At 36.5% G+C, this 11,764-nt stretch overlaps 1 protein-coding gene across 4 annotated transcripts; it reads left to right on the top strand.

Annotated features, from left to right (window-relative positions):
• Positions 1-7,530: 7,530 nt before the first annotated feature.
• On the top strand, positions 7,531-11,017 carry LOC121810062 (la-related protein 1C-like). 4 transcript variants are annotated; one of them, XM_042210958.1, is made up of 7 exons: positions 7,531-8,186; positions 8,627-9,188; positions 9,265-9,448; positions 9,528-9,618; positions 10,110-10,184; positions 10,294-10,607; positions 10,693-11,017. In XM_042210958.1, exons 1-6 carry the CDS (start codon positions 7,749-7,751, stop codon positions 10,573-10,575), a joined length of 1,632 nt encoding a protein of 543 aa, XP_042066892.1. In that variant the 5' UTR covers positions 7,531-7,748; the 3' UTR covers positions 10,576-10,607; positions 10,693-11,017. The 4 variants fall into 4 exon arrangements, with proteins under 4 accessions (XP_042066892.1, XP_042066893.1, XP_042066891.1 ...); XM_042210959.1 differs by having other exon boundaries at positions 7,532-8,186; positions 8,630-9,188; XM_042210957.1 differs by having other exon boundaries at positions 7,532-8,192; positions 8,630-9,188.
• Positions 11,018-11,764: the final 747 nt, after the last annotated feature.

Below are 11,764 nucleotides of genomic sequence, written 5' to 3'. Positions count from 1 at the left end.
TAAATTTCACCAAGAAGCGAGGGCATATATTTCTTTTGAATTCATTATATTAATTATGATGTAGTTGCTATATGAGTAAACTAATAAATAGCCCCCACCAACTATGATCTAACTTCCCCAAAATAGGATTTAATTTACACATCAATGCTCATTCAATCTCACTATGAAGTTTGCCTCTTATTTGTTGGAGTATGGAGCTTGAAAGGAAAGTGAATCAGTTCATAGCAAAGTGACAATTTTAGTTTTTGTATAGTTTATATTCAGGCCCAACTCAATTCCTATAAAGATAGAATTAGAGTTTGATACTTTTGACAATTCATATCTAGATAGCAAGAAAAACGAGCATCAATGAAGAAGAGTGAAAACTAAACCAAAGTACTCCTAAAACTATATATCTACTTGAACATACATAGTAAAAGTGAAATGCGACCAACAATAACGGACGGATCAAAATGAGGCATGTAGTAATTGCAGACACGAGAGTACCAATTAAGTGATCAAGATCTAGGCATCAACAAACATGATTCATATCTATACATTCTGCAATATACTTGATTTATATATACTACTCTCTTTTATCCAAATAATTCATAAAACTAGCTAATCCTAGCCCAAATATTGACATTCATTTAAACTATTCAAACACAACATGGCACTAACTATCTCTTAACCATCTCTCTTACAAGAAGCCTTTTGGATCTATCTGTCCAAGAAACTCAAACAAATCTGTCTCTCCAACTCCTCCAACTGTTCCTCAACGTCTCCTTCTTCCCTTTCCTAACACAAACATCTGCAACAAATCTCCTATGCTCAATCTCATCCTCAAGCCTCTTCACGATCATCCTCATCGTCGTGAAGTCATTGATCATTATGAACACCCCTCTCGCCGCGACGTCCACCTTCGCGGCCAAGCCCTCGAGCCGTTTCTCGTCGCAGCTCCGCTCCAATCGCCTCATCTTCTTCGCCATTAGCGCTAGCACAGCCATAGCTGGCGCGATCGCTAGCCCTGCTGTGCTTGGTTGATGTTTGTGAGGAGGGATTCGCAGATTCTGGAAGCTTCTAGAGTGATCTCAAAGTAGTTGGTGAAGAAATGGTTGAAATCGGAAGTGGAGGGTGAGGAGTAAGGGGGGAGATGGATGGGAGGAAATGGCGGCGGAGATGATGACGTGGAATTGGCGATTCTCCTCGTCATAAGTTGTTGCTTTGATGAGATGGCTCTCGACTTTGTCGGATATTTCTATGTAAGACTTGGTTGAAAAGGCTTCCTTGTATTCCTCCTTCACATTTGGCTTTGTGGTTAAGCTATCTCCCTACTCTTCTTTTCGATGTGAACCTAAAAAACCGTACATTTCAAACTTCTAAATACATACTCCATTTACAAACATAAATTACTACTATAATAAATTACTAGAAAATTTATAAATTCTAATCAAATACCGTCTATCATGCAATTTAAAATGCAGCTGTAATAATTATATATTTAACATTTTTATCAAATTTTTCTGAATTTTATCAGTATTTTCTTAACATATTCAACACAAAACTCAATCACGCTACCAATTTTAAAACATAATTGTGCTAATAACTTTTGACCAAAATTTGTGAAAAATATAAAAGGTTTTCATGGTCGATTTTAAAAGTTACTCCATGAGATAAACTGAAATTTGACCGAAATTTATGACTATGAGCCTTATATTTTAAATTTTGAGATAATAACTTTTAAATGGTAATAGAGGTTTATGTCCATCAGCCAATGCTTAAAAGGCAAGAAAAGGGAACAAGGTTACAAGAAATTTTAGTATTGAAGAAGGAAACTATATACTCTCTCCGTCCCAGGGAAGATGACCCGTTCCTGGGACGGAACAAGATTTTATGCAGACTTATTTAAGATGTTTAAGTAGAAAGAGAGAAGGTTAGTGGGTGTTTTAAGTATGAGAGAGAAATAACGTAAAAGAAAAAAATATAATTGGAAGTTTTAAGTAAGAGAGAGAAATTCTCAAAATACACAATTAAATATTGACAATATCATCGAATTTTTTTCATTAATGATATGCTGGATCAAAAATTTTGAAATTTAGGAAATGAGTTTGTCATTTTCTAAGTTAATGAGTTATCAAAACGGAAAACATGATTGTAGTTTTCAATATTGTCCATTTGATTTTTCATTTAATTAAAGTGTGAAAAACAATAAATTCAAAAATTACATAAAGTGTAAAATTATGTGAATTTAAAATCGACATGGAATATAAAACCTGAATTTAACTTGGCGGCAGATCCATTAATTCAATTTTGGAAATCTCAACTTGGCGGCAGATTTAACAATAGAGGATTTCATTTATTTCATTTTGAAACATTTCAAGTTGGCGGCAGAATTCAACAATAGATTAGGCAATATCTATAAATAGATTTTGAACATTAAATTGCTTCCTAACACTAACACTAAAACGACAACAGATTTAAAGGAAGTCATGGTGGGCAAAAAGGAGTCTTCCACAAAAAAAATTAATCTTGTCGTCCAATTTATCCTGGGGGCTAGTGCTGACGGCACACCACCTCAGGGCATCTTCAAGGACGCTCAACGCAAGTTCTCACTGTCCCGACGAACCGTCAATCGATATTGGAATGCTGCAAAAAACAACAAGACGAAGGCAAAACAATGCAATTAGTGAGTGGTAAGAAATTTAGAAACAATTCTAAACATGTTACTCTTGATTTGAACTTATTGTCTAGTCTACATTACACAAAGAGAGGTACAATTAAACGACTTGGCGTTGGTTTGGGGTGCTCGAAATCTACTGTCGGAAGGTGGGTAATTCAGGGTCTAATTAGAGCTCAAACATCAGCCATTAAGCCGAATTTAACCGCCCCTAACAAACTGTTACATTTGAGATTTACACTTGAATCTATAAAGCTTGACAGAATGCTCAATGTAATGAGGTTTAGAAACATGCACCACACAATACATATTGATGAGAAGTGGTTCTACATGACAAGATCAAGTCACATATTTTATTTGGCACCCGGAGAAGAAGAGCCACATAGAATGTGCAAAAACAAAAATTACATAGAGAAAATAATGTTTCCGTGTGCTGTTTGCCACTTTTTGCAGATAATGGTGAAGTGTTATTTGATGGCAAGATAGGAATATTTCCTTTTACTGTGAAAGTTCCAGCAAAGAGAAAAAGTAAGAATAGACCAGTTGGGACAATGGAGACAAAAGCTATACAAAGTGTCAATAGAGAAGTGATGAAAGCATGTTTGATCACTAAGGTAACAAAATTTAATTTTATGCACTGATTTTATGCGCTTAATATTGAGACAAAGTATGCAAAAAAATTTTTTTTTGAGAAATTTCTGTAATTTATGCATTGATATTATGAATTTGATATTGGACTTGTAGATCATATCAGCCATTGTCTCAAAATGTCTCAAAAAAAATATGATATTGCTCCTAAAGTAATCTATATAAAACAAGACAATGCAAAACCTCACATTCTGGATAGTGATCCAGAATTCAGATTGGTTGCACAACAATCTGGTTTTGACATTAGATTGGTACATCAACCACCAAATTCATCAGATACAACTGTTAATGACTTGGGTTTTTTTTAGAGCTATACAATCTCTACAAGTCCAGACAACATGCAAGAATGTTGATGAGTTAGTAAATGCAGTTGAGAAGTCATTTGCAGAATTGAACCCTACTACACTTGACAATGTGTTTATAAGTTTACAATGTTGCATGCTGGAAATCATGAAAGCGAATGGACACAACGATTACAAATTGCCACACATGAGGAAAGATGCGTTGAGAAGGTCACATGAACTCCAACAGAACTTCCAAGTTCCTTTAGAGTTAGCAATGCATTGCATCAAATATCTCCAAGACATGGGATGCAGTGAGGCAATAGCCACAATAGTTCAAGCTCTGGGCTTGGAGCCTATTGATGTCATGTGAATGCATTGTGTAGATGATAAATGATTTATGGCATGATGCACTAGTTTTTTGAAAAGATACATCATTTTTTTGTAAAGATTCATGCTGATTAACATTGTATGGTAGTGTATGCAATGATTTTTTGTCAAGATGCATCACTTATTGAAATGCTCTTATTTTGTAAAGATCCATACATATCAAAGTGGATGGATTGAATGCAATGATCTTTTGTAAATTATGTATCCTATTTTCGGTAGAGACTAATGTTAATGTAATGCATGATGGTGACTAATGTTAAATTGTTAATGCAATACAGTGGATGGTGACTAATGTTAACGCATAATGAAGCTAACACACCACAATTACAACAACACACCACAACCACAACCAACACACCATAGCCAACAACCACCACACCACCACAACCAGCACATCAACTCACCTGCCAACAGCAATATATAGCCAACAACCAAGAAACATAGCCAAGCAGTATAATCAGTGAACAATAAAGAGAGTCTAGCATTAATAGACACAACCAACAATAGATCCAAATACGAAAAAAGGGTGAGAAGAGTACCACCCGTTTTCTTCAGAGGAACTCTCATCATACGAATAACTGGCCCATCTACTAGGATGGATGAACGGTCTGAAGCAACTGTCATGAACAAACCCAAAATCAATAAAAACAAGCAGCAGTTTAGGCATTAAAATCTTACAATTACCTCCAGTTTTCTTGTCAAATCTCGAAGTGATGAAAGTCATTTGCCTTTTTCTTAACTTGATATGTGAAACTAAGAAGATCCATTAAGATTTTTTTAGGAGGCAAGCACTGAAATTCTGCTTCTCCAGATAGTTTAACCCTATCGAGACCTGAGAATTTTCATTCAAGATGAGAATTTCTTGAAAAAAAAGAAGAAACAATCGAAATATCAAGAAATTCAATAACCAAAAGCCAAATGCGATGCTAAAAACGAATAAATTCAGTCACTTTACCGTCATACTTGGCTTGGCTAGATTCATCCACCATCTCCGTCGTAAAAATCGGCAATACGCCTGAAATTTGGGAAAACTGAAAGGGCACCGTCGGAAACCGCACTGCTCTCGTCGGTCATTGCGGGGAGGGTGGCGTCCTTTGCGCTATTAGCACAAACATAAAGAAGATCGGTGAAAGGAAAAGACAATGAAAGAGTTTATCGAAAGTTGTGGTGCCGGAGCCGGAGACGATTGTCGGAGATCGAGATCGCCGATTAGATCTAGGGTTTGGGGTGGGCGGTAAATTGGGTGGGTGGGTTCTCAGGTTTAGTTAATTAGTGAATTAATTAGGGTTAACTAATTACCCTTAAAATCCCTTATTTTTTCTTAATTATTTCCTTATTAAGTAAGAAGTCATCTTGGCTGGGACAGACGAAAAAGGAAAATGAGTCATCTTTAATGGGACGGAGGGAGTACTATAATACTGAAAAATAGAAATTTATCGACTTTGAGTTTTGATTTTCACAAACCTAAAAATAAAACACAGTAGTATCAATTTTGGAGTCCGCAATTGGAACTGGAGAATCACTTTCAGAATAAATTTGGAACGATACAAAGTTCGGTTATCATGACCAACGCACAAGGATGACAAGCATAAAATATTCACAATTATTTTAATAAATTGATTGTTATTTCTTTAAAAATCATTCACATCATTTGTAAAATATATGTACACATTAAGTCACACTAACATAAACCATAAAACTCTAAAAAATTTACATATTAACTTATTAAGCTAGTTGTTAGAAAAAATAGGATGAATTATAAATAATACTTATATTGAATAAATAAAGAACTAGCCGTTATTTACGGATGGTATTTTGAGCTTACAACATATGATCTTTCTCATCTTAATCAGACAAATGATCCTAAGAAATTAATGGATAAGAAAATTTATTTTCCAAAAGAAGAAGCCCTATTTATAATTTTCTTGGTTTAGTTAGGCTTTATAGAAAGAGAGACGTGAAGTATTTATGAACAAGAAATTAGTTGGCAACTACAATACTACACCCACAATTATAGCCTTTTACATGTTTTGTGTGTATTCCTTCCACGTTAACATTGTTTACGTGTAAGATATAGAGAAGCTTCGGTAACATTATAACGGTTTGAACTAAAAAAAATGAAGGTATATTTAGAGCCAAAAATGAAGGAAATATTTAGAAGAATAAAATCAAATGATACTTATTGGATTTAGAATATATTTTTATTGTATAGTTATCATAGGTTGTGTAATAATTAGAATAATGATCCAACCCATTGGGGGTGGAATCGCGACCCAAGTGCAGGATTGCTGCGCCGTGATTTCCACCTAGTGTGGATCAAAAAGTAGTACTACTGCTTTACTCATTCGAGGTCATTCAATATTTTTCCTGTAATTAGTTGTTAAAACTTCGATGACAACGATGTCCAATGTCAATTATGTCATTAACTAATCAAGCTCCTTGAGATAAATTTAGGAATTCAGATTGCGATGTTATTTAGTTATTTTGGAAAACTTTTTAACAAGTTATATTATGTAATTTATGACTTTGGCTTATGTGATATAGGAATTAAATTATGACTTATCACGTGTTTAACATTATACTCCATTCGTCCACCATTTGTAGTCCTATTTTGATTCGACAAGAGTTCTAAGAAATTGTTTAGTTATGGAATTTAGTTATGGTTTAGATGTGTCTGCATCCATTGCTGGATGATATCAGAACCGAAAAGTAGAGTTGTAATTGAAATAAAGTCCCTTGCTATGGAGGTCCTTTTCCATCCTTTTTACTAGCGAAAATATTTAGATGTTTTATAGTAAAAAATATTTTGATATTTTTAATATTATTATTTTTAAAAGATATCTTAAAGTGTGCTAATTTTAATCAACAGAAACAAAATGATAAAAGAAAACTATTTTGATATTAATTCCTATAAGTCTAGAAAAATTAACAAAAGTGTGAAAATAGACGAGGTGAGAGAAACACCAAAAGTGTATGAGGAATCATAAGCCTTGTGTGTTAGCTTTAGGAGATGACCTTAGATGGGCATTAAATAAAATAATTCTAACTAATAACTCTTGGTACGAGAAGTAACCTACACTCTATCTTCCAATAAAAATGCAATGTTTCATAAAATGAAAATACCATCATCTCTACTTTTTTATCTTTTACTTTATTATCACTTTATTAACTCACAAAACAATATTACATAAAATTCTGTATTGAAAAGTAAACGTTTCATATTTAATAGGATGGAGGAAGTACATTTTAATTAATACTACTATACTATTGAGTTGTGTTTTTATGTACGTGAATTGTGGTGTATGTTATAGGCGAATAGAAACATAACCCCGAAAAATGTTTCGCCATGTGGATAATTATATGCGATGTGCATTTAGTTTTATTTGATTATGTAAATAAAATCTACAAAATCTCAAAATTTATGTATTTAGATTTTGTAAATAAATAGGGAAATCTGTTATGGTCATGAATTTTGGCGCAGATTGCCTAACAAATTATTGAAATACTCGCTTGGTAGAAAGAGTTAAAATAGGAAATTAAAAAAAATCGAAAAAGATGGAGTATTGAAAAGTAAATAAATAAGAAAAAAAGAGAGCGGCCGAAACCCTAATCTTCAGTCCGATCACCACCCTAACCGTTTGTTAATTCTTTCGCCCTCTTTTCTCTTCAATCCATATATATTGATCCTCTCACGCATTCACGCATTTGGTTTTCGCTCTGAAAATTCCAAATTTCTCTGCGCTCTTTGGTTTTGGCATTCATCCTTTTGATTGATGGTGTCTGACGCCTCGCCCCCTCCATCAGACACCGACCCCCTCGCCAACGGCGGAGCGCATCTCAGTCCCCAATCGCGCCGCCGCAGCCTCCCCTCTCCGTGGGCTTCGGTTGTGCGCGGAGATCCCGAGCCAAACTCATCCGCCGCTACCTCTCCGGAATCTTCGTCTGCCGCCGCCGCCGCCTCAGCCTCCACGTCTTCTCCGCCGATGGAGGAGGCTTTGTCTCCTGATAACTCGGAATCTCAGCCGGAAAACGGCGACAGCATTGCGAGGAGGCCGGTTTGGAACCGGCCGCTAAACGGCGTCGTTGAGCCGGTTACTGTTATGGGTGGAGCCGTCTCTTGGCCGGCGCTCTCTGAAACCACCCGCTCTGTTCCTAGATCGTCCTCGGATGCTTCTAGAATCGTCTCTGACGGATCAGTCCCCTTTTCACAGGTTACTGTACGTATTCATTATAATTCATCTTATTTAGGGTTTCGTACTTTAATGTGATTTTGCCCTAATTTGTGTGCATTGCCATTGAATTGATCAATTCACACCTTCAGTGAAAATTGGCTTTTACCCTAATTCCTTGCATTGTTTTGAATGTATATTTTTGCGAGAATTGTATCTATATACTCGTTTTGAAATTTTGCTAAATGGAATGACTGTATGATAAATGAATGTCTTTTCTGATTAATCTGTATATCTTCCTTTGGTTTCAGTGAAAATTGTCATAAAATTCTTCACAAGTTATGCTATTTGCTATTGTATCTAATGCTCTGTAAATATGCACATTTTGAAGTTACAACCTTTTTGAGCTTTCAATAAATGGAATGAGTTTATGGTAATTGAGTGGCGGTTCTGATTAATCTGAGATATGCTCCTTTGTTCAGCAGGCTCCTATAATATCCCAACCTCCTCAACGTTCACCTTATAATAATGCTAATAATGCCCATGGTAATTCCGGGGGAAATAATCCAAATCCGGCTAGGCTAAGGAGGAATCGCGGTGGTGGTGCTAGTGGTGGTGGAAGAGGTAGCTTCTCAGTGAGTGGACCATCTCAGGGTCCTTTTAATCCGCCACCTCTCCCAATGCCACCACCGTTTCCTGTTTTTGAAGTACCATTTGGGGTTATTCCTACTGTTCTAGATAACTCTGTTAGAGGTCCGAGACCTATTGGAGTAGGGGTCGGGCCATCTCATTCTGGAAATGACCATTCTACTCAGAGGATTAACACAAGGAGGAGCAACAACTATGGCCCCCGTCCTCGGGGAGATGTACAGTTCCACAACAACCATGGTGGAAGGCGTGATCATGACCGCAGAGAAGTCCGTCACCCGCCTCCTCCTTATGCTCCCCCACCCATGGGATATATGCCGCCTCCACTGCCGCCTGGTGCTGCCTCCTTTATGGCACCGCCGCCCATGATGCTTTTTCCTGGACAAATGGGCTTTAGTGAGTCCATGGCGTGGTTTAGTTTCTGTTACAATATGACTCTTTATGTTCTTTAACGTTTGTTTTCAACTTACAGATATGGAGTCTCCCTTTATGTATGTTCCACCTATGCCACCGGAAACGTTCAGGACTATGCCCATGGTCCCTCCTCCGCCACCTGTGATTTTCCCTCCTGCTAATGAGAATCCATTACCAAATCCAAATCTATCTCCAAATTCATTACCAAATATGATAGTCAACCAAATAGACTATTACTTCAGGTTATTTTCATTGAAAACTTATATAGAAGTTGCACTCACTATGCAAATGATGTTGAATTAAGTACGGATGTTGTTCCAGCGATGAGAATTTGTTGAAAGATAGCTATTTGAAGTCTAAGATGGATGATAATGGCTGGGTGCCCATCTCTTTGATAGCTGAGTTTCCACGAGTAAGTTTATTGGATATATATTCTTATGTTTTATGTAACCTATTTGTACCTTCTCAAGTTATAACAAAGTCTATTTCTTTAGTCTTAAAACAAGAATGAAATTTGTTTCCATCAATTACTCTGTAACAAAGTCTATGATGAACTTTTCTTCAATTGGAGAATGCATATTGTGTATTTTATTAATTTACCAAGACATATTGACCTTTTGCTGCAAACAATGTTCTTGTAAATGAAAGTCAATTTGAGTGTTACAAATGAATATTTGCTGCTTATTTTTTTTTTACCTTTTGCTGCAAAGCATCCTCTCAAGAGATTTCATGATATTTGAAAGAAACTCTCTTGTTATTAAATTACTCAGTATATTAGAAAGTGGACAAGCTGTGGTTGTTACATCTTCACCCCTCTTGAGATCACAGAAATCTTTCACTAGGTTTGGTTCTCTTGGTTTTTCAATGCAAATATCAAGGTTGTCTCTATGTCTGCCTTTTCAGGTTCTGCATTTAACAGAGGATGTCCCTCTCATTGTGGAATCATTGAGACGTCATTCTACGGCTGTGGAAATACAGGCCAGCTCTCGTTTCTTGACTTCTTTTGATGTTGCCAAGTAATCTTTTAATCTGAAAAACCCTGACCAGGAAGAAAGCATCAACTTAATTTTTTCTATTTTTGTCACAGGGTGACATGATTAGGAGACGTAACGACTGGAGTTTGTGGGCACGTTCAAATGGTGAACCTGGCACCAGTGGTGCCTCCATTTCAGCTCCAGAAAATACTCTGGCAACCTCATTAAATGAGGTCTCACTGGATGATGCCACAGCCCATGTAAATGGCAATATTGATGATGCAAGGGAAGGTCGGTTGGGAATGGCTGATGGTCAGTTGCCTGAGGACTCAACCATCCATTCTGGGTTGGCGAATGGAGACCACGCTGATGAGGTCCATTCGAATAGCTTGTGACCTTTCATTAACGAAAGTTTTGCACAGCCAAGGTTGGTTATTTATCCTTCATTACGGCGCCCTATTTGTGCTTTGGTAATAGTCTTTTCCTCTTAACACGTAGTAATGTCTATGCAGCACAAGGAGAGGTATGAAGGAGTATTTGTAATTTATCAGACACAAGAAGGACCGGAGAAGAATTTGGAGTGGAGCTGACCCTAGTTTATTGCACAACATGGACAACTGATTGTTCTTTTCCTGTTCACTAATTCATTTTTTGAAGCATCCGGCATAGACGATATGAGGTGCACTTTCCTCATTACACGGGCATTACATTTTACGTAAACAAAAAATGATATTGGTTTTCTGCCCGACATTGAGAGTGAAGCTCTTGGTTTTGTTGATACTTTGCAAATGACTCTGAATTCCATTATGATATGTGCTTTAACTTATTTTTTGAATATTCTTTCTTCTAATTGGCTTCTTATATTTTGGGGCATGACATACTTGATTCTGCCTGCGTTTTTATGTTGATTAAATTTTAACTCATTAAATAACGCATGCATGAGGTAACAAGAACAGATGTTGAAACTAGTACTGAAAAAGTGCACACAACCAAATCATATCCAAGGTTTAGACATTCACTCTATTTTACTAATGTACCAATAAGATTGATAAATTTGACAATCAACTCCTCTACTCCGCCGCTTTGAAGACACTAAAATAATCGTTCCCACTTGCCAATTGGGTTCATATTCTCTTGAAGTCCACCTCTCTTGAAGTCCACCTTATTCCGGATATTCCAGAGGGACCATGAAATAACATAAAACAACGCAACCACATTCTTTATGTCAAAATTGATGATGTGTTACACAATCTCTATCTTTTCCTTGCATAAAACCCATCATCGATCGTCTTGAATTCTGATTTTCAAGGTTACAAGACCATAGAAGCAAATAGAGTTGTGCTTGTAGTGGGAAGAGATTTTTTCAAGCAAAATATTATTATGCGCTATATGATATTGAGAAACCTGTAAAACAAAGCTAGATATAGGTTACCCATGTTTTCTCTTATCACACAACACAATCCACGGCTTGGTAAAGGTCTCCAACAAGTTCTTCTTTCCGAGCAAACATATTCCTTTTCCAACAAAGTCTCTATCTCCACACCTCGTCCTCCCATATCCCCATTTCCCCAATGTGATCATCTT

Source organism: Salvia splendens, chromosome 6 (genome assembly GCF_004379255.2).
Source record: "Salvia splendens isolate huo1 chromosome 6, SspV2, whole genome shotgun sequence".
In the NCBI taxonomy this organism is placed as follows: Eukaryota; Viridiplantae; Streptophyta; class Magnoliopsida; order Lamiales; family Lamiaceae; genus Salvia; species Salvia splendens.
The sequence above is the reverse complement of the archived record's forward strand: the minus strand, read 5'-3'. Positions and strand labels throughout refer to the sequence as shown.

What these genes read in the sequence shown, in the direction of transcription:
- LOC121810062 (XM_042210956.1), top strand. Translation starts at nt 7,749, where the DNA reads ATGGTGTCTGACGCCTCGCCCCCTCCATCAGACACCGACCCCCTCGCC. An exon ending in TCCTGGACAAATGGGCTTTA is followed by an intron (nt 9,189 to 9,264) that starts GTGAGTCCATGG and finishes TTCAACTTACAG; the next exon opens with ATATGGAGTCTCCCTTTATG. An exon ending in CTACGGCTGTGGAAATACAG is followed by an intron (nt 10,185 to 10,293) that starts GCCAGCTCTCGT and finishes TTTTTGTCACAG; the next exon opens with GGTGACATGATTAGGAGACG.